Genomic DNA, 23939 nt, shown 5'->3' on the forward strand with positions numbered 1-23939 from the left:
AGATATAGAATATATAATAAATGATGTGATCATTTAATCTCAAGTAAGATCCTTTTGAAGGAACTTTAGAGTATGATAAATTTCTCAATGGATCAAAAAGTTGGTCATAGGATCAATCTAACAAATTATAATGGAATAGATATAGACAAAATTGTTTTGAATATCTACCGGAATTTGTTGAGTTGAATGAGAATTAATTTGCACTATCAAAGATTTGAGATATAATATAAATAAGATTTATATTCCTCTTATTTGAATAGTACAAAATGGTTGTCAAAGTAGAACGGCTATGGTTAGACCATTAAATAAAAATGACGTAAATAGTTCTTGGAAGAGTCAAACCAAAAGTATGAAGTGAGACTTCAATAATGCACATATTGTTATAGAAAGTCAAAATTTCTATTTCTACATCAAAAGTATATGATACAAGATGTTGAATCTCAATTTTTCGAAAATAGAGATGCTTAAAGAATTAGAACATTGGCTATAATTTTAAGTCAACCCATATCTAGAATGAAAATTGTTTCATTGATAATGAGAGCTTATGCAATGACTTAAAATCGAGTTTGAAATGGAACACAATAATTGTTATTGAATTCCATCTAGTAATAGAAGTAGCAATTGTATATCTTGTATTGACAATATATGAATTGTAGCCTTAAATGATAAGACAAGTAATGGTCCTATCATTTAAGCAAAGTTTTCTATACTATTACTCCAAGTCAAGTAATGGACTAGGGTTCCATGGTCTTGATAGGGTTATCTATAACAATCGTGATAAGAGCCAAATATGATTTGGACCTTAAATATATCAAGAGCATTGTTGTTTAGTACAAATATTCGATGTGTCAATAAAATAACGCATGACCTATTTGAACAATATACATGAGATGTATGTCGACCACTAAACATATTTTGTATATTGAGTTTATTTTACTTCATTAACATTGATGATTAAAATCATTAGATGTTGGTAGGTGTATGACACCAATTAGAAATCTTTGAATTTGTCAAAGAAATTCAACAATGAAGAAAATAGAACTCGACAAAAGTATTTAAGTTATATGAATGAGTCATATCAGTAAATACTTAATTAAAAGACTATAATAACTATTTTATCACATCATGTTTGACATGATTTAAGGATAGTTTAATTATATATTGACTCTTTCTATAAATCTCTTTACTTATAATTAATCTTCACCCACAATTAGTTCCCTTTTAAAATGATCATAAAGACACCATATGCGATATGGAGGTAAGAGTACCAAGTTTGTCTTTATGAGAATTTTGGATTAAAATTTATTAGATAAATCTAATTCCAAATGAATGAATGAATAAGTGGAAATATCCTAAAGAAAGGGATATTGGTCCTATATCACTCTTAAGGACAAAAGGTTGTTTTGTTGCTAGGTTTGAAACATTCCTCTAGTGGGAGTGTGTCTCTAAAAGAGACAGTGGGAGTGATATAGAACTTGAATAAATTCAAGTACCACAAAACATATTTATTTAAAAGGGAATGCAAACCGGTTCCTCAAGGTTGTTGAAGAACCATTGTTTTAAAGTTGCACAAATCCAAGATAAGTCTAACATATCACATATGGCTACAAGGTATGGTTTTATCATGACTCAGCAATGTGATATGATTCTCATGGAAGATGAGTCTTTGACTTTCTAAAAGGTCGTAAGACGATCTAGATTATGAGAAGTGGCTAAATGCCATGAAATCTCATACAGAATCCATATACACTAACCTTATGTAGATAATGGTTATGTCTTCAAGATGAGTAAGACTCATACGATGAAAGTGAGTATTCTTTTTGAACACTGATATGGATGGTATTAAGAATACCTTATAATATTTGATTGCTTCTGCTAAATGTTGTACTACATGTTTTGGTAGATAGATAACAAAGTTGCATTCCTTAATTGGAATGACCTCATATATATGCGTTGGACATATACGTAAGGGTTTTGTTGATCCAAATGATGCTAGAAAGGTATATAACTTGTAGCTATCTAATTTTGATTAGATAGAGTTCTCAGAAAATTAAATTATTGTTTGTTCCTTTTATGAAGTTTTATGAAAACAAATTAACAAGGACAAACCTATCTAACTTTGATTAGATCGAATAAATTTGAATATTTGTTCCTTTTGAAAGTTTTGTGGAAAACAAATGAAGGACAAATATAAATCTTGTGCATACAAAGTTTTAGTGGGAGTGATAATATCTGATATCATATTAATCATCAAGACATTTTTCTTATACATGTGAGACATGACTAAGAAAATAACTCTTGATGAAACACTTAGGCAAGAATTCCTAAAGAGTTAGGAATAACCTATGTACCAAAATTGAAATTAGTGTTTGACACTAACTTACCTTCAAGAATATCCCTAAGGACCTTAAAGGAACTAAGGCCTATTTCTTGAAATAGATAGGTATGGGAAGGATCATTATAAGGAAGTTATAATGAAGGAAGTTTCCATACCAATGTATTGTATATCATGGCTGAATACAAGCATTGAAAGCTATAAGATAAGCTTCGTAATATGTTTGTTTCAGTTAAATAAGTTGAGTATTTAAGATTGGATCGTTTGGCTCATGATTGAGCTAAAGATATGTTTCCGGTGTTACAAGTCACATTAATCACATTAGTGATGGTAATAGTTTAATCTTGCAAGAACACTTGAAAATAGATCTCACCGACGATTCATGAATATACTTAGACACTTATATATTTCGATAGAGATCGAAATAGAACGTTGAAAGATACGTAAGATACCAACATAGGAAATAGTTCCTTATCCACTAACAAAGCCTCTTGCGCAGTTGAAGCGTGATGGGCATACTAAGTCTATAGGTATTAAGAGAAACCTAGATTGGCTTTAGTGCTAGTGGGAGATTGTTGGAGTAAGCCCTAAGAGCCAATCTATTTTCATAGTATTTGCTTTAGGAGTTTGAATATAAATATGGCATTTCTTTATTATATTTGTAAGGTTGCAAAATAATGAAGTCCCTAGAATAGAAAGTCCGTTTAATAATTAAGTGTGACTTAATCATGAGATAATATTAAACATAAGGACACTATTCTTAAAGTATCCGTAGTCGAGCTTTAAGGTAAAGGGGATAACCTTAAAAGCATAAAGACTATTATGAAGATAGACTGATGATCACATCTCATGGATCATGGGATAAGGAGTTATCAAGTCTTGACGTAGGTATAAATATTAGGAGTAATATTTATACTGGATTGACCCGCTATGAGAGTACTACATGCAAAGTTATGCAAAGTGTCATAAGTTACTCTCATGGTGATAATGGTGTAAACCGCCCTTAGACCTGAAACCACTTTGTACCCTAGATGTGGAGTCAAGTACTTTGTTGCTGATCTAACGTTATCCGTAACAGGATAACCATAAAGGCAGTTGATGGGTACTTCACAAAGCATGCTGTGGGACAGTAGTGACCTAGATGGAATTTGCCAATCCTGCATAACAGGATAAATGTCATGGGCCCAATATTGAACTGGACAAAGATGACACCAAGTATGTTTTGTGTTCAATATAGACATAAAGGGCAAAGGGGTAATTATACACACTGATATTATCACAAGAGGTTATGTTTAGATCACATGTTAATTTCTCGTAACTTGAGTAGCAGTGATGTGTTGCTAGATACCGCTCACTGTTTATTGTAATAAATAGTGATTTATTATAATTGTCAATGTTACGGAAACCTACAGGGTCACACACATAAGAACAATCTAGTGAGATTGGAACACCGTAAGGTACGGTGCACCTTGGAGAAATAAGGAAATATGATAAGGGTATTATGGTAATTAAAATGAGCATTACATCATATGGTATGATGTAGCAAGAAGGGGGTGCAAATATGTACTAGACATATTTACATGAGAATGGCGCCCACTATAGCCCATTTAGTTAAAAGGGCTTTAGTGTAATTTTGCCATGGCAAGTGGTTCTATAAATAGAACCCTTGTGGTAAGGAGAAATAGTTACACACTTTTGTTACTCATTCTCATGAGCCTTTGTTCTCTCCTCTCTTGAGAAACCCTAATCACCTTTCTAGAGTTTTTGTGAAAAACCCTAATCCTTATTTTGTGCCTCCTTTCTCCTAACCCTTCAAACCATTGGAGCTAGCACTCCATTGAAGGTTGTTGTTCGTGTGGACTGGCTAGAGGCGTTATACCTTTAACGCTTGTGATCAAATTCGTTGGTGACTTGGTGGTGACCTTGTTCGTGACGGTTCGAGGTTCTTGTTCGTGACCTTGTTCGTGATTCGAAGTGTTCGATAGCCGTTCGTGATTTAAAGGGAGTTTTCGAACCAAAAGGTAAAACTCTAAACACAATTCATGACCATTCGTAAGGATCACAAAAGGAAAATTTTAAAATTCCGCTGCTTTTATCGTATCAATTTTCCTTCAAAAAGCTCTTCCAAATGAACTTCATTAGTGAGCCTGTTTGGAAATTAGATTTTTTGACACATACTGTTCTAACAAAACATGGTATCTAAAAAGCTAAAGTAGTTATCACAAGGTCAAACATCCTAAAAAAGTTTTTTGCTGAAATGATTCCACAATACAGAGGACATCCTAATAATTCAAACTCCAAGGCAGATTAGGAATTCTGACATCACTGATTAAAATAAATATGAGTGAAGCAAAAGGAAAAATTAATCATTTTGAACTTAAATTCCAAAACAACAATGGAAGGTATGAAAAAACATTACAAGATCCATTTCGCTGATGGTTCACTTCCAAAGTCAGTTGAGGTTGACTTGACACTCCCATTGAGTCTCCGGTTATATATGTTGTTCAAGGCAACACTAAGTAAGAACTTCAATAAGGATTTCCCAGATATGGTCACTTTGATGTTGTTGGTCACACTAAAGAAAAATGTTTCAAACTCCATGGTTATCCACTTGGATATAAAAACCACATCATTCAAAGCCACCTTTACACGAGAATAATGTCTCTGATCGTGCTACTGTAATTAGTCATTCTGATAGCGAGTTCAATTAGTAGTTAATTAAATAATTTACCAGTACAATTTATATTTTTATTTGAGCTTTTATTATATATTAGGTTTTTTAGTTGAGTTTTAAGAGAGTTTGTAGTTCCTTCCCAAAAGAGATATAGTCAACAGGAGAATGTTAACATGTGCTATAAGGACACATGTTAAGTAAATTTTTATCAGAACTTGTGCATTTAACTTTCTAAGCATTAAATATTTTATATCATTAAATGCTAAATTTATACTTTTAAGTAGCTTAATATGTGTTGTTATGAAACATGTTAATATGACATTATTCAATAAAGTGACTACTGCGAATATTCGATTAGGGTCGTTGCATTAATTGGCTCTAATTCTTACCACATAAATTCCTTTTCCTAAACGTTTTGTTTATTTTTTGATCAAATACCTACAAAATTGGTGCAGTGAGCATGGAGGTTTCAAGATCCAAGAATTGGGGGTCATCAAAATTCAAAGTTGAGAGGTTCTCCGGTTTGAATGACTTTAATTTGGTCTATGGCCCATGAAGATGAGAGCCCTCTTGGTGCACTAGGGATTGTTTCAAGCACTACAATAAGGAGAATCTAAGATGGATAGAGTTTCCTGATAAAGATAAGAAGGTAATGTCGGAGAAGGTGCGCATTGTGCCATTATCTTGTAGGACAAAGTACCCTCAATTGAGCACCGGCTTCCCTCGGATAAAATACTTCACTTTTAAATTTGTTGAATAATTAATAATTATGGATTTAATTTAAATTATAAATCAGAAAAATTAATTATTCAATAATCTAAAAAGTAATGTATTTCTTTTTAAAAAAAGACACGTGTGAGCATATAACATATAAGAAATTAATTTATACATTTTAGTCACATTTAGTATTTTCAATGTACAATTTATTTATGGAAAATGCTAAACAGTCCCTCCGGAATACTATTTAAGAAACCAGATATAGTAAAATAGTATTGAAACTTGTGCAGTCAACTCATCGAAATTTTAAATAGTGTTATTTTCAATTTAAAAATTTATGTTTTTTTTATTTCCTTAATCAATGTCCCGGAACACTAGTTAGCATGACCCTTCTTTTATTTATCTTTTTAATTAATTCTTTAACTAGTGGTTCAGAAACATTTTTTTTAATGGTAAATTGTTAATTATCAATATATTACAATATTATGTTAGTTTTCTTCTTGTCAAGACTTTAGATCTGGACCTCCAACTCCTTAACTCTTAACTCAATTAGCTTAACCAGTTGAGCTAGACATCCCATCCAAAAACACTAGTTAGCAAAACTTTTAATTGAATAGCATCCTCAACAAATATCTATACCATAAGATATAATTGAATAAGAGGAGTGCTAGCAACACACTCTTTAACAAACACACTCTAACACACTCTCTTCTATTGGTTAAAATTTATATGGGTCCCATAAAAGTTATATGGGTCCATATTTTTTTATGTGACCCATGTGAATTTCAACCAATAAAAGAGAGTGTGTTGGAGTGTGTTTGTTAAAGAGTGTGTTGCTAGCATTATTCAATTGAATAATGATGTAAAAGTTTACTAGACTATAAAATGTGTAAACAGTGTATAACAGAATTTGAGAATAATTATTGATTAAAAGACAAAAGCAAGTTGATAAAAGAGTACCCAAGACAGATGGAGAAGACATGTTCTTTTATCAAAAACATCAAACATACCATACAAGCATAAGTCTATTTATTCGTTAAACCAACCAACCACTACCACTTACCCCCAATCTTCAAAACTCAACTATATTTCATCACTCTTCATCACTTCAAACCCTTTCTCTACTATCACTCTATTTCAATTTTCAATCAATGTAAAATAAACAACTACTACTTGTTAATATGAATATTAACTTTGCAACACAATTTCACAGTTTCAAATCCAAAAAATCAAACATATTCTTGACCAAAATCTACTTTGTCACCTTTGCAACTATCCTTTGCACTTTCTTTTACCTCCTTGGTCTCTGGCACCATTATCCTTCCACCACCGTCATCTCCGCCACCGGAGCTACCTCTTTATTATGCTTCCAGCAAAACACCACCACCACCACAACAACCACAGAAGAAATATCATCAACATCATCATTCGATAAACTCGACTTCGCCGCCACTCACCAACTCCCTGATCCACCACAAACGACGGCGCGTGTATCACACATCCCACCATGTAATCCATCACTCTATGAATACACTCCATGCGAAGATCAAACAAGGTCATTAACGTTTCCTAGAAACAAACTTATATACCGGGAGAGACATTGTCCGTTACCGGAAGAGATTCTCCGGTGTAGAATTCCGGCGCCGTTTGGTTATAAGTTACCGTTTCGGTGGCCGGAGAGTCGTGACTTTGCTTGGTATGCGAACGTGCCGCATAAGGAATTGACTGTTGAAAAGAAAAACCAGAATTGGGTCCGGTTTAATGGGAACCGGTTCAGATTTCCAGGTGGTGGGACCATGTTTCCACGTGGCGCAAATGCGTACGTTGATGATATTGGGAAGTTGATTAATCTTAAAGATGGATCTATCAGAACCGCCATTGATACTGGTTGTGGGGTACGTACGTTTTTACAGTAATTTTATTTTATTTTATTTTATTTTGCAGCACCAATATCTGCTTTTGTAGTATTTTACCATAAATTTTTTTTTTGGTACAATGTCATAAACTTTTTTTATTTGCTTATACACTGAATTACTGATCAGGATGGACCACACAAAAAATTCAGCATAAAATTAAAAACATGGACAGGCTTAAAACAAGCGTACACTACATGCCACAAAACAAGTAGTAGTGACATAAATAGAATTAGAGAGTTCTCATTTTCGTAAATTTAACTCGGTTGGTCGTTATATTATATATGTAATGGGTTGAAGTTTGAATACTCTATTTATTTACTGTAGCTTTTTTGCATGCCACTTTGCTACTCTAAATTGAATAGAATCCTCCTCATGTCTCTCTATTTAATTATTTACTCTCTTTGGCAAAACTTTGATAAAAAATTGATATATTTGTTTTTTTTTTCAAAAGTAGTTCAGTGACTAAAAATTCATTTTTTTTAAGGTGAATAAGCGAGAGTAAGAGTTTAAAGGCGCCGTATATAAGTGGAACACCAATAAAAATACAATAACATACACCACTTAATAGAGGTTCACTTATAATCTCATACTTAGAAAGACACTCTTCAGCTTTCAGACCACTAAAAAAGATATCAACTCGATCCAAAAAGATGCTATTAGATACTAACTTACGTTTATAACATGGATGAGTGTATAATTTTTAAAGTAAATATGATTAAAGTTAAATATTTGTTTATGATTAGGTATTTACGATTAAATTGACAATATAATAAATTTATACACTCTTGGTGTACATCAATTATTAAGTTTTTGTTATACATTTGAAATTGAATAATTTTCTTTGCATATTTCTCTTTGGGATGTCAAATCTATTCTATGAATCTATGTGCTTTTTATTGGATCAATTAACATCATGTATAAAAAAAATGTACTCACATCTATTAACATCACGGGAACTACACCATGGCACGAGAATTTGTACCTAGCATGTGTTCATCCAACACATCAATGTTTATAATTAATAGAGACAAATTAATTTTGCATGACAAATATTATATTTTTTACAATATCAGGTTGCAAGTTGGGGAGCTTATCTTCTATCACGTGACATATTAACAGTGTCATTTGCACCAAGAGATACTCATGAAGCACAAGTTCAATTTGCTCTTGAAAGAGGTGTTCCTGCATTGATAGGAATTATTGCATCAATAAGACTTCCTTACCCTTCAAGAGCCTTTGATATGGCTCACTGCTCAAGGTGCCTCATTCCATGGGGACAGTATGGTACATTCATAAGACCCTTACTCTAATATTAAGAATCAAGTTTTGCATAAACAAGTTCAATCATATTTTACTATTTTATTATCACATTAGTATAATATTAAATCCTAATATCATGTTTACAATATGATTAAGAGCTAGCATGTTTGTTATATTTATTTTATTTTTAAAAAACCACTTTTTAAAAATAATAATCATCATTTTTAGAAGTTTTCATATGTAAAAATTGCTTCAAATGAGAAGTTGTTTTTAATAGTAATAACTTATGTTGATAATATTTTTGAAAGATGATTTTTTAAAAATATAAAAAAAATGATTTTATTCGTTGTACATAGACAAACACAAAATATCTTTTGCTTTTCTTAAAAAATCTCTAATAAATAATCTCTAAATTATTTAATGTCAAAATAACTTTTTTATATAATATCTAACAAATGGGCGCTATGTGTATACATAAAATAATGTAAATCAGACTAATGTTATTTGTCCGAATATATAGAATTAGACTGAAATTCCTTACGTAAGGTTTCAAATTCAAGCTTTGAAGATAAACAAATGTGGTTAGAATAGAAGGAGGCCACACTAAAAATACTTTAGATTTTCTAGCAAAAATTAGTCAACAAAGAAAGTTACAAAAAATAGTAAAAACCAATTTACATATATAATAGTTACAAAAAATAGTAAAAACCAATTTACACGAAAGAGTGGTCGAAATTTACGTGGATTTCACCATGAATACTTCATAGAAAATGTAACTCGCATAAATTATTACCTAGATAAGAGTGTCGGAAAATGTATTGCTAGCGCTTCTCTAAGTTGTGTAGTTACTACGTAGATTTTACTTATAAACCATGTTCACATTTTTAAGCATATATTTTTTGTGTGATGTGACACTAAATATGTTTCTTGCTTAATTGGCAATGTTTATTGGCACTTGGCAGATGGAATTTATTTGACTGAAGTTGATAGAGTCCTACGTCCTGGAGGATATTGGATTCTGTCAGGGCCACCAATAAACTGGGAAAGACACTGGAAAGGATGGGAAAGGACTCAGGAAAGTCTCAATGATGAACAAGATGCAATTGAGAATGTAGCAAAAAGTCTATGCTGGAAAAAATTGATACAAAAAGGTGACCTTGCAATATGGCAGAAACCAACCAATCATATGCATTGCAAAATTAAAAGAAAGATTTTCAAGACTAGACCCTTCTGTCAGGAGGCACAGGATCCAGATATGGCTTGGTAATAAGACACTTTTTTCAGTTTTAAAGTTTTACATTCTGGTAAAATTTTCGTAACATAGTAATTCATATTGAAAGTGTGTTTATATTTGACACCGACAGATGTGGTTACATTTAAATTTAATTACACAATTTTCTCAAAATATATTGAAGGCATGTTGATGTGTCAGGGTCGTGTTCTATGTCTATGTCAGTACTTAGTGGAGTAAAATCATTAAATTAACATGCTTGACTGATAATTATCAGATTGTGTAACCATGTGTTAAATATTTGACAGAAAAAATAAATGGCACTCATTCTTACGGCCCAACCTGAATTTTGAGATGGTATTGAGTCTATACATGATCCATTAGGTCACTCGGTCACTCGCTATTTGACCACTCGGGTCACGCTCTAGATTTCCAGTCTTCGGGGGGAGTATTGAGAGTCTCACAATGATAAAAATGTGTTTATAAGCATCTCGCATCTTAGAAGCCGATCAACCGATTTTAAGAATTTCTATCCAATGCCAATGGGGTTGGCCGAATGATTTTTTTTTCCAGTCACATTTTATTTTCAATTATTTATTAAATCAAGTTTTATTTACTGTAGGTACACTAAACTAGATACATGCTTAACCAAACTGCCAGAAGTAGACAACATCAAAGAAGTTGCAGGTGGAGAATTATCAAAGTGGCCAAAGAGATTAACTTCAATTCCCCCAAGGATTAGTAGCCAAAGTTTGAATGGTATAACATCAGAGATATTCAATGAAAATAATGAGTTATGGAAAAAGAGAGTGGCATACTATAAGACCCTAGACCCTCAACTAGCAGAGAGTGGAAGATATAGAAATCTTCTTGATATGAATTCTTACTTAGGAGGATTTGCAGCTGCACTAGTTGATGATCCCGTGTGGGTTATGAACATTGTTCCTGTTGAAGCTGAAATCAATACCCTTGGTGTCATATATGAACGTGGACTCATTGGAACCTATCAAAATTGGTAAGTTTTTTCGGAATAAATCGTCAATTTAGTCTTTAAAATATGGGTAATGTTAACTTGTGCCCTAAGGGTGCCCTAAGGGCACATGTTAAGCTATCTAAAAATAGAAATATAGCATTTAATGATACAAATAATTTAATGTTTAGATAATTGAATACACTACAAGTTCAATAAATTTTTTTCACATTTATTTTCTTAACATGTGCCCTTAAAGGCACAAGTTAACATTCTCCTTAAAATATACTCCCTCCGTCCCGAATTATAAGAGAAAATAAAAAAATCACATTTATTAAGAAAAAGTAAAACATAAAAATTTGAAATATGTTTTTGTGGGTTTTCCTTGGAATAAGCTGCATAGAAAAATGTAAAAATAATTTTTATTGGTTGTTGTTTATTGAGAAAATGGTAGAGAGAGAAAATTAAATGCAATTTGCATTTAATTTTATGAGAATAAAGGAAAAACATTCTTGAAAATGACTTTCTCCCTTATAATTTGGGACAAAAAAAATGGGTTTTTTCCCCTTATAATTTGGGACGGAGGGAGTAACTCTTTCTAATTTAATTTTAAAAATATCTACAACATGTTCACATTAATCCTTCTAATTTAATTCGTTATATTCACCTATAACATTTTCATAAAAGGTGTTAAAATGACGAATTCATATACTTTAAAAATTAATAATATAATATTATATACTTTAGTGTCTAAAAAGTTGAATGACAAGCAACATTGCTAGATGAGTTAAAATATAAAAGTACCTTTATTCCAAAATAAAAATATAAAGTATCTCCCCCTTTATGTACCTTTTTGTAAAAATATAAAGTACCTTTTTGTTATGCCTAATTATTTTATGAGTATGATCCAAGTTGATTATTATTTAAATGGTCATGCTAAATAGTATCCAGAATAATAATTTAGGAAACAAAAATAAAAATAATAGAATTAAATGTACATATTACATTTTAATTTTCTTAATTATTGTCTCAGATTACTTATTTAACACATTTTATATAGTCATGGACCTACCACTAATAACAGCTGTAAGAAAAAAACTAAAAGAGTTCAATTATTGTAACGTTATCTGTTTGTTACACGTAAATTTTCTGCCATTATTTATTTATTTTTGTCCTTTACTACTGTTTTATGACATTATTTGTTACAACAATTTTCTGTCATTATTCTTGTCCTTTTCTAGTGTTTAACAGATGCTATTGTCCAATATAGTATCATGAGACATAAGTAGTAAAATTTAAGCCAAACATTTGTCTAAGCATGTGGTAGTTAAAAATCATTACTTACTGCTTTTGTCTTCTTTCAGGTGTGAAGCCATGTCCACTTATCCACGAACTTATGACTTCATACATGGTGATTCAGTTTTCAGACCCTACCAAAACAGGTAATGATAGTATCAATTAGATGTAATGGCCAAATCTATAGAACCTAAAATTTTAGATACACCTTAATTCAATATATTAGACTATATAAATCAAGATAGTAAAGCTTTGTGATTAATCAAATTAATGTGTAACAGATGTAGTATGGAGAACATTCTTCTAGAGATGGACCGGATTTTGCGGCCACAAGGTAGCGTAATTTTGCGCGACGACGTAGATGTGTTGACAAAGGTGAAGAGTATTGCAGATGAAATGCAGTGGGATGCAAAAATTACAGACCATGAAGATGGACCTTACGAAAGAGAAAAGATACTTGTAGCAGTCAAGCAATACTGGACAGCTCCAGCAATAGAGGAAAACTAACACAACAAGTATTAGTTCGTTTTGTTTATGTCAAAACTTTCATAGGAATTCAATTCTTTCAAACATCAATATGTGTATGTGGTAATAAGAGAAATTTTGTTCATTAAGTTATGGCTCCTTAACATATTGAGGCTTATCAGTTATCACACTTTTTATAAATTGTTTTAATATAAAAGAAAATTTGTAAGTTAATAAACAAATGTATGTAATATTTCTTCATGTTGTTCCAAGATATCAGAAGTATTGTCACAAATGTGTCTGTGTGTCTTGGTGTCTCCTACATATGCATTTAGATCAAGTTTATGTAAACCACCTCCACAGCGATTTACACGAGGATGATTACACAGCTCTTCTTCAAAGTGTGCATTTAGCCAAGCCTCGTCAAGTTTGTCAAATTTTGAAATCTCCATATGGAATCAAGCAGGCTAATAGCCAATAGGTAATGGTTTGTCAAATTACCCTCATTCTTGCTATCCTGCAGACCCTCGCAATCTGAGGATGGCCATTACTTGCTTTCCAAGCATTTCAGTTTCTTTTTTTCCTGCTCTATTGATCTATGCCAGTGGCATCATATTGACCAGAAATTATTTGGATTCAACTAACATAAAGCAACAATTTGATCATGCTTTAAAAATCAAAGATTTGAACATTTTGACCAAAGCAATCACAAAGTTCACAATCACATAAGTTAAAATCTAATGGAAACTGGGATCATTCTAAATTGTGATGAATGGTGCACAAAGAAATTAGAGAATAAGCTCAATTAAATGGTCAAGTATAACCAACAGCTAAATCTTTCATATCCAAATATAATACTTGACATGTAACATGATATGTACAGACAGCCCTCAGTAGTGTTCAACAAATATTATGCGTCTCAAAGACAACGTTTATCCCTAGAAAAGTCAAGTGCTACACCATGATAATTTTGTGGGTTCTAATGAAGGACCAGGATACTCAATGGAAAATAGGTAAACTAAATCAACTCCAGAAATAAAGCCTCATTCTTGTTGCTAAGGCCTACTTCATTCAAGGTAGCTGAGCTATCATTAATACTGAATGCTCGTCGCGGGTATGACTTTACCTGTTCAAATATCCAAGCAATGACAGTTGATCAATTATGCATCTCAGTCACATAGGGATCATGCGCTGGTCAATTATAACCAATGATCAAGATAATTGTCCCCATGATACCAAAATCAGTTTTAACTAATATAGATATATCATATACTTTAACCAAAGAGGAACAAAATTTAGAATGCCCCATAACCAATGCCAATGGCAGTTTTCATAAACAATAATTGCAATGATTACCAAATTAATTTTAAGACATGTTTACTTGAAAGTGTTTATAACGAGGGTAGTTAATGGATCATGTAAAACAGACAGATCGGTAGTATAAAAATCATTATATTCTGATATGATTAGATCACATTAATGTGTTTTAAATATTACCAACCAATATAGATAAATGCATTAGTACTATTTTGATATAAACTAGGAACAACCATAATTCATCTTAAGCTATTTAGATTGAATCAAATATAAAAATCTTAAGCTATTTAGAACACATCTATTATCTATTATTATAGTACATAAACTAAATCACGGAACAATTAATTGACACCTAGCCTTCTATTTTGCCATGTCATCATGAAGAAATATCTATCCTTTCTTCTCTACACCTAACCAATTATTCACCCATTCACCTATTGCACCTCTTTCATCCCTAACTACACTTTGTCTCCTCTCATTTCCACCTCGAAATGGTCTATTAAGTTAGATTAATTTTTCGCACAAGTTTCACCCACTTATTTTAACTAATTCTTATATTAAATCTCACTGGTGCAACTAAATTCCACCCGCGCACAGCATCAAGTACTATATACTATAAAGTGTGACGTCCTTAAAGTGGTAAAAAAAAGCATAATTTAATCAATTATGTATGAAAAAGAACACTTGACAACAGATTATGCCACCACTGAACAACAAAATTGTCAGAAACCATGCCATAGTATAGTAACATAAAGGTTCAATCCATAAATCAATTGAATAGGATAAGAAACACTCACAACTCTATAAGTGCCAGGCTCCACTGCTCCAGAAATGTCAATGAAATCAAAAAGAAGCTACAAGGTAGCAAAATAACATATTGTTAGAAATAACAAATATCCGAACTCTGACGGTAGTGTAAAATAAACATAGAAGTTTACTTCATAAGTATACTATCATAAATTAAGGGAGAGATAAGGAATTTTTGTTTTCAATTTCCTTCCTGTTTCAGCTTCATGTCTCACAGCTGAAGAAAAGCATCAATGGCTCATCTAGTAGAAGATATTTTCCCAGTTGATTTGTTAGTTGGTTCTTCATTATCTTGACCAAATGTGTGTCGAGAATTTACTCAACTCGCCAAGCAAGGTTTTTTAAATTACTATTGCGGTTGCAAATACATAAAATCCTTGAAATTGTATAAAATTACAAGAAAAAAGTGGTTGCTGCAACCACAACTGCAATAACGGTGTGGTTGCAGAGACCACAAACCCTTTCTGTTGCAGCCGTAATCACAGTTTTAAACCACGTCACCAAGGGATCAATGGCAAATTGATCATACACTGATCAAATGGTTACCGCAACTCCTTGAGGGTGTTCCTTGAGAAGTTGGGAGAGTGTGTTTTTAATTCATTTCTAGTTTTCATACCTTAAGGACAATGTTGAACTTTATAGGGGTTGGTAAAGGAGCATAAAAGGATATTTGCTTGGAAGAATACAAGGAAGACAAACTCGTTAGTTCAAATAATCATCTGGACCTAAGGGTAGGAGAATTGTATTTTGAAAGAACATATCAAGTGTGTCGTAGTAAAAAAAGAAACCCTAGGAGGAGATCTTGTCAACTTTACAACCTTCAGATTCTAATAATGTCTTTACCTGAAGCTTGTCAGTTTTGAAGAAGCGACGTTCACAACGACCACCGTCCGGCATTCGAACCACAATAGTAATTGCATTTTCATCACCTAATGGTGGTTCATTTGGAAGCATGATCTTTTTTGTATCAAGTTTTTTCTCCAATTCCTGCAAAGAGGTAAACACAATTCAGTGCTGTTGTAAAACCAATGGAAACAAAACTATCCTGTCAACGCAATATAAAAAGAAGTCAAATATGAATATCCTGTCAACGCAATATTCACTAATTGCCACAAAGAAGTCAAATATGCAGGTCCTATCCCAGATGAGCTGCATGGAAAGTATGAATTTGTATAACTCTGTTGAAGGTTTCACAGTTTCAGCATTTCATGCCTCCTATCTCTCTTTCACCCCACAATGGTAAACGGTGAGAGTAGCTAATCTTAACCACTCATCTTGCAGGGATACTGAACATTAGAAGTTACTCAGAGGCTATATGACTTTAACTATACTTGACCATACATGGATAATCCAAGGGTCGGAAAAAAATATTAGAAAATGTTTCGTAGCTCATCTACAGAAGGAAAAATCAAGTTACAAACTCAGCAAATGTATTACCGCTCTTTTAGGCATCTTTTCATGTGATTCTTCTTTCTTTGAGGAATTGGTTTCAGCTTTTTTGAGAGAATTCAATTCTTTTTGTTTATCAACTAGTAGTGATGCTAAGTAGTCAGCATCCTGCATAAAAATGTTGTCATGTTATGTTATCCTTTCATGGACATTGATCAAACAGTCACTGCATGCTAGAATCTAAACCTGTTGTTGTCGTAGCAATTGAGTTAATAATTGAGACGCTGAACTGGATGAAGACTGCATCTTGGGATCCACATTTTTTCCTGAATGATGTTGCAGACCAGGCAAAGATGAACTTTTGTGAGAATTATGATTGGGAATTTCACTGAAAAGTGCAGTTTCAATCAGCAATGCTTCATTGAGCTCGTCAGAAGAAATACCACCCCACTACATTGCAAAATAAAGCAACAAATCATTAGCATAACCATCAGTTTTAGAAATGAAGCTTTGCACATGCATCACATACTCTTGGGTCTCAAATGTTACCTTCTCAGCAATGAATGGGTCTCCATGTACTTGATGATGACCACCAGCATTGTGGTTTAATGGATTATTAATGACTGGTTGTGCAACATCTGAAGCTACATTTCGACTGGATGATGGTCCTGGCTTCGCTTGGAAAAGATATATATATTTATCAAAAGAAAGAAATACATGATTTTTTTTAAGTGAGATTGGATAATATATATATATATATATATACACACACACACACACACACAATTTCTCCCATGAAACTTCTCTATGAAGTGCTTACATTCAAATGTGTTGTGTGTGTGATAAGAAGGCAACATGTACCAACTTAAGTTTTTTTTTAAGATGTACCAACTTAAGTTAATACATTTGAATCAGAAAATTTAATAGTTTTTCAAATTTACAAAATTAGGTCAGTCTTCTAACTATGACAGTCCATAATGACCTGAAATGACCAAACCCAATAGAATTTGGTATTTTGATAAACACTGGTTAGGCATGGGAATGGACAAAAGTAGGAGAAGAAAGTTGGCAGAACTAGAATATATAACCCCAAAGGCTTTTAAGTAAAACTAAAAATATGTTTGAGTAACATACAAATGCACCCAAAAAAATTAAGATCTAATAAAAAAAATCAAATTTTGTGAACTATGGAATGGCCATGGCTGCATGAATAATATAGAACCACCCAATACATGCAATGTCTCTGCTTTAACACCCAGGGGTCTTGCGTGTGTAAATAAAAATTGCATCAAGTTTATGAAATGCCCACCTCTAGTCTGCTTCTGCTTGTGTTGGTTTTCTCTCCCTTGGCTAATAAAGCATGAGTGCCAAGTACTTTCTTTTCCTCTTTCACTTGAAGCTCGCGTAGTGCTTCCTCTTGCTCTGCAGTCTAAATTCAACGCAATTAGGACAGTGCAACAAATTGAGTCATAGGATAGGATTAAAAAAAATTCAAAACCTGTAAGGACAGTGAAATGACATGAGCCAAATCATCATCTTCTTGATGAAAGATACTTTGAGGAAGCTCATCGTCGGAAAAATCCTGAAATGATATTTTTTTTCATGGAGGATAAAAACTTAGCAAACATAAAGAAATGAAAGTAAAAATAAAATAAAATTATTAAGCTTTATGCTATGTACATTAGGAGCATTCCATGAAGAGCGTTCTGTGCTCTCCTCTTTTGAGGCTTCGATTGCAGCTTGAATCATTGCATCCTCTACATCTAGATCACGAATACGTGGAGAATTTGACTGAGCTAAAGGGTAGTTATTTTGATAATCATTTGTCCCGTAATATCCTTGACCATGAGATGATAAATTGCCATTGTTAACTGCACCTGCATAGCTCAATCCTGGTCGATAGGGAGACACAAGTGCACTATCATTCCCTGTAGGAAATTCCCTCCCCTCTCCTTGAGGGGAACCATGTGGTGGTGTACTACTTGAAAGCGTAGTAGAACCCAACCCATTACATAGATCTCTAAGTTCTCTCCTGTAGTTCGAGTCAAGTAGTAGTGAAGGTCTAAATCTTCTAGCAGCATTGAAAAAAGGCAAAATTCCACGTGACCCGGCGCGGTTTTGGTTGCTTTGGTTATTTGCTTCAGAGTAATTATAGTGTGGAGTTGCGGTGGCAGCAAGATTTTGCTCCTGACTAGATAATTTAGACACGAGAAGAAAGAAAAAAAAAAGTCAACGTCTTATGTCTAGTAAGATACCAAATTCTGATAAAGGCATTAACAAAAGATAAGAGGATGCGAAAGGATAAAAGAAGTTCTTTGCATGAACTCCATTGCCATACATGTGACTGTTTCCTTCAATAAAATGCGCATTCACAGCTTCATTTAGATTGCCTCCATATTCCTGCATACAAAAGTTATAAAAAAAAATGTCAATAAATTATCTTTTTTTCTTTCTCCATACTCCATTGCCAATTGCCATGTCAGTGTAAAATGTTGTCAATAAATTTAGCCTTCAGTCTCCATTGCCATGTCAGTGTAAAACAGTTTTACATTGACGGTGTATGTCCTTTAAATTCATATTTAAAAGGCTAAAGTAAAATCAATCAAATGATTTGTACATATTAAAGCAATAAATTTTCTCCCTTTTTTTGGTTCAATAAGAGCAATTAATTCTAACGTAAACAAATATTATTATTTTTTGTGGAAAACATAAACAAATAGGTAAAAAATTATACGGACCGATAATAAAGAAAATAAATTTGTTTAAATAGAATAAAAACAAAATTTGGTATATTTGCAAACCAAGTGATTGGACTCGGTGTTCAATGAGTTCCCCTAGGACAAATCGTTCAAGAAAATCCAAGTTCAATTCCTAGAAGAACAATTCTTGGCTCGGCTTTACTTATCTCCTGGCCAAACTCCGAATTATCAGACCCTTCCCATTAGAACCAGAGAATTAACACAAAATTAACAAAAACACTCTCTAAATAAGTTACTCTTTTGTCCCTAATTAGAAGCCTTTTCCAAATTAAAAATCATCTCTAAATATTATCACATTTCTAAATTACTATATACATTTATTAATTATTTTCAAATATACTCAAAAGAACAATACACAAAATGTACCCATTAATTCCACATTATTTGGAGAGTGAAACAAAAACAATGTGAAAAAAATCAATTCTACTTATGAATGAAACTAGAAAAAGTAAGGTAGCAACGATTTTGATCCAAGATCGTGAAATTGGCGAGTGTATGTCTAAGATTGCGCAGATCAGAAAAATGAAGAACGTGAATGTGAAGTAGAAGATGAAGAGATGAGATATGAAACTACCTCTAATTTCTGAACGGCGACGAACTCCGATGCTCCGGTGATACGCATGAAGGTTGCAACGGCTTCCGGTGACGGCGTCGTCATTGCGGAAAAAATCTGGAATTCTTGAAAACTAACTTGTGTTTGTGAAAAGAAGAAAAGATGAAAGAAAAAACGGAGAGTGAGGAAAGAAAGTGTTTATTATCGAAATGCGCGCCACCTTTATTCAACTTTTATTTCATTTTTCGTTTCTATAGTTCATTTTGTTGGACTCGTGTTGATTAACAATATAGCTTCCCACCGTTTTATATTCATCACTCACAATAGGATAGTTTGTGGTGCGATTTGGTTCGGTTTTCGTAATCGCGAGATAAAAATGTATGTGGTTTGGTTCGATTGATTTTTAAAAAGTCATTCAAAACAAACAAAATCAATGTGGTTTTGATTGGTTCAGTAGGTGCGGTTTATAGATAACGTTTCAGTACCGAACAATTTTAAACATAAAAAAAAAATTTGAAGTTCCAAAATAGCATTGTAGTACCAATAAAAAAAATTTATCCAAACTAATATTATAGTATCTTACAGTTTTAAATATCCAAAAAAAAAACTTGAATTTCCAAAATAACACCGATAAAAGTTGTTTATCTAAAATAACATTACAAAACCAAAATAACATTACGGTGCAAAAAATAAAAACAACTTGAAGATTCATTAATTTGGTCTTGGTAATTGGACTATGTATATTGGAATATAAATATATAATAATAACTTAATGTTGTTTTTCGGTATCCGTTGTTTTTACGGTTTGCGGTTCAGTAAGAAAGTCATCCAAATACATCAAAACCAAATGCGGTTTTTGCGATTTTCGATTTGGTTCAGTTTGCAGTTTTACTTTTGGATTGGTTCGGATACGATCACCCTTACTTACAAATACACAATTGTGCGATAGGATATCAACCGAATTAAATTTATAGAAATTATATAAATCTTAATTTAATTAATAAAAATTATTATGTAAGTATGCGCGTAACATTATCCCCTACGATTCTCATATGTGTGTGACCGGTTGTGGAGGGATGGAGATAGCTCATCACTTGTTTCTTTCCTGTCCCGTTTTTGCTCCATTGTGGTATTTGGTCAGATTTTGGATTGGCGTATCATCGGTTGAACTGTGCGTATTGCAGGATCATTTTGTTCAGTTCATTCACTCGTTCGGAGGGCAACGAGCCCGCCGCTCTTTTTTGCAGCTCATCTGGTTATGATGTATCTAGCTAGTATGGACCGAGCAGAATAATAGAATTTTTCAGACAAAGGAAACGATAATTCACCAAATGTTGTACAAGGTTCAACTACATTCGCTTTGGTGGGTAAAGGCTTATAATGACAATGTTGGCATAAATTCTCATTTGTGGTGGTCGAGCCCTCTTTCTTGTCTGGGCATCGACTAATATTCTTTGAATTCATACTACTTGTAACTCTTTGAATTCATACTCTTTTGGGTAAAGGCTTATAATGGCAATGGTCCCAATGTCAATAACCACAAACTTTCCTATAATATTTTTGACAGGTAAAGGTTCTTCTTTGGGACGATAAATCTCATACTTCGACAGATCGCCATATTTTAGTTTTGCCAAATAGTGATGACTATATCCACAACACTAATTGGCATATTGTTTACCATTTGCATCCCTTTACGAATCAATTCTTAAGTGAAGACATTAAACTACAAAAATAAGTAAACAAAACAATTAATTTCACAACATATGATATATATGGGGAGGGATAGCACCCCAATTATGTAGGTCATAAGCAATCTCCATTTCCGAGTTACCACAACCAGCTATCAAAATGTTTTTTGGTTCATATTTTGAACCAGATTTGTAGTGTTTGGAATGTACCACATCTCCTTCAAAAGTTCCTAGTCCAGGCACATTAGGAATATAAACGTTTTTTAGTTCATATTTTGAACCGGATTTGTAGTGTTTGGAATGTACCACATCTTCTTCAAAAGTTCCTAGTCCAGGCACATTAGGAATATAACCTTTCCTATTTTCACTGGTGGAGATCACAAGATAACTCGATTCATAAACTTCCAATGTGTTTTCCCCGCGTGTTCTTTGCTTCAACCCTCCATTTGTTACTAACCTCATCATACTAAGCGGACATATCACATGACAAAAGCGAGGTTTTATATTGAAATATTCGACATATTTGTCTATGTATTGAATAAATTGATCTTTCGATAGGTAGGTTGAGCCAGAGGGTGGGTGAGGCATGAGAGGTAAAGAGCAAAACTCGCTAGCCAAATAGAGGTTTAAATGATCATAAGCATTTTTTCCTCCAAAGAGAAGCACGACAATTTTTTTTTAGTATGATATGAGAGATGAAATTTTGTGTTAGACAAGCTGAAATCCCTAGGTCAGAAGGACTGGCACCTACAATTACAACTGTGAATTCTTGCATATTGTTGTTGGCGGTGATCTACGATATAAGTATCTTTGATATTTTTAAGCGAGCAAGAAATTGTAGAATTTATAATCTAGTTTGGAAGCTAAAGAACATATAATAATGCATGAACGAAACACAACACAATCTTTTTCCCATTATATTTTTGTTTGACTTTACATTGATTGAATTAATATATATATTTTTTTAAATAATTTCTATATGACTATTGTAAAAAAAAATATATATATATATATATATATATATATATATATATATATATATATATTTTTTTTTTTTTCTATAAAAATTTCTTTATTAAACATTCATGTTAAAAATCGTATAGAAAAAGTGACAATGTACATGCATTGTTTTTATATTATTCCCTCCGTTCCTTTGGAAATGACTTTTTGAAATAATAATACTAAATTAGCCTAATGTATTTTTGCACATTTTCTTTGTATTATACCCTCATTTTAATTTAACGGAAAATTTCTATTTTTTTTGCACACAATTTTTTAGTATTAACTAATTTTATTGAAAAAAATAAGAGTAATTGACAAAGAGTATATTGACAAATCGTACCCGTAAAATACCAAAACGACAGTTAAATTAAAACGCTAAATCCATAGTCAAAAGACAGTTAAAACATAACACGGAAGTAATATTTTTATTTTTACCGAAGGAAACGTAATGCATTGTATTCATAATTTTTTTTTTTGAAAAGGCAAAATTTATTAAAGAGTGAATTGTGCACAAGAAATGCAAAATTCACTACTCCAATCCAAAATAGATACAAAGAAGCCTCCAACACAAAAGCTTAAACATCCAATTTAACCTTGAAATAATACAACAGACTAAATAAAACTAAATAAAACTGCCAAAAAAACAGCACCATACAATGGATGATGCATGATGCACTACAAGAGAAATGCCAATGCAGTAAAAAGAAGTCATGCCAATGCCAGGCAAACAAGCAGGAAGCACTTTAACAGCACAGTAGAAATTTGCCCAAAAAAACAACACATCATAGGGCTATGTTAACAACACAGCTCTCTCAAAAATATCACGTCTTGGGATCTCGCGACACGCCACTAATAAACTTTTGGGTTTTTCAAGCGGGGCTGCTCACAACCCAAGACAACCGGAAACTGACCTTAAGAGATGCCACTAAAACAGAATATTTATAAAGAGTTGAAAAATAGAAGAGTTTATCTTAATCCCTCTCCTCCTTAGGCTTTGTTTGGATTGGTGGTATGAGATGGAATGGAGTGGTATGTGATGGTATGGATTCCATCCCATTCCATCATTTTCTCTTATTTTTCTTCCCCTCCAATTTGGGGTGTATGGGATGGAATACAAAATGTCCAAACAATGGAATACATTTTATGCTTCATTCCATCCCGCTCCGCTCCATTCCATCTTATTCCATTCCGCTCCATTCCGTTATGTACCATCAATGTTTTGAAACAATCTCCAAGTTAGCATCGAAAGTCTCAACGAAATCAGCGGACTCCACACATCCCCAACCCAAATTGGATCTTCACCGTCTCCATCAATGAGCGACTAATACGCATTTTTGGTTGTGTAACTTTCTCCACCCCACTCCCAACTATCAACCTCCTCCTCCTTTCTCACTACTCTCATCACTAGGCTACTACAAACCTCCACTAACTTGACCTCTCATTGAAACAAATTTCTCCTCCTCCAATTAATCCTCATAACTCCCTCCTCTTCTATTTACATGTCGAAAACCAAAATGTCATTGACAATGGAAATGTCATAAAGCCTATCAAATAGCTTAT

General features: G+C 32.9%; 2 protein-coding genes and 1 pseudogene across 3 annotated transcripts; 1 reads left to right on the forward strand and 2 right to left on the reverse strand.

Annotated features, from left to right (window-relative positions):
• Positions 1-6638: 6638 nt before the first annotated feature.
• On the forward strand, positions 6639-13030 carry LOC123895694 (probable methyltransferase PMT15). 2 transcript variants are annotated; one of them, XM_045946174.1, is made up of 7 exons: positions 6698-6815; positions 6857-7621; positions 8716-8926; positions 9865-10165; positions 10756-11148; positions 12468-12545; positions 12681-13030. In XM_045946174.1, the coding sequence occupies exons 2-7, from the start codon at positions 6908-6910 to the stop codon at positions 12904-12906; spliced, it is 1923 nt and encodes a 640-aa protein (XP_045802130.1). In that variant the 5' UTR covers positions 6698-6815; positions 6857-6907; the 3' UTR covers positions 12907-13030. The 2 variants fall into 2 exon arrangements, with proteins under 2 accessions (XP_045802129.1, XP_045802130.1); XM_045946173.1 differs by having other exon boundaries at positions 6639-7621.
• A 601-nt stretch (positions 13031-13631) lies between these two features.
• LOC123895696 (plant UBX domain-containing protein 9) lies at positions 13632-19968 on the reverse strand. Its single transcript, XM_045946175.1, has 11 exons — positions 19711-19968; positions 18716-18777; positions 18058-18568; positions 17876-17959; positions 17687-17806; positions 16927-17049; positions 16624-16827; positions 16426-16545; positions 15832-15975; positions 14979-15035; positions 13632-13990 (listed from the first exon to the last, which is right to left on the reverse strand). Exons 1-11 carry the CDS (start codon positions 19792-19794, stop codon positions 13883-13885), a joined length of 1617 nt encoding a protein of 538 aa, XP_045802131.1. The 5' UTR covers positions 19795-19968; the 3' UTR covers positions 13632-13882.
• Positions 19969-21149: 1181 nt separating this feature from the next.
• On the reverse strand, positions 21150-22152 carry LOC123896190 (annotated as a pseudogene).
• Between the last annotated feature and the right edge of the window lie 1787 nt (positions 22153-23939).

Source organism: Trifolium pratense, linkage group LG7 (assembly GCF_020283565.1).
Source record: "Trifolium pratense cultivar HEN17-A07 linkage group LG7, ARS_RC_1.1, whole genome shotgun sequence".
Classification (NCBI taxonomy): domain Eukaryota; kingdom Viridiplantae; phylum Streptophyta; class Magnoliopsida; order Fabales; family Fabaceae; genus Trifolium; species Trifolium pratense.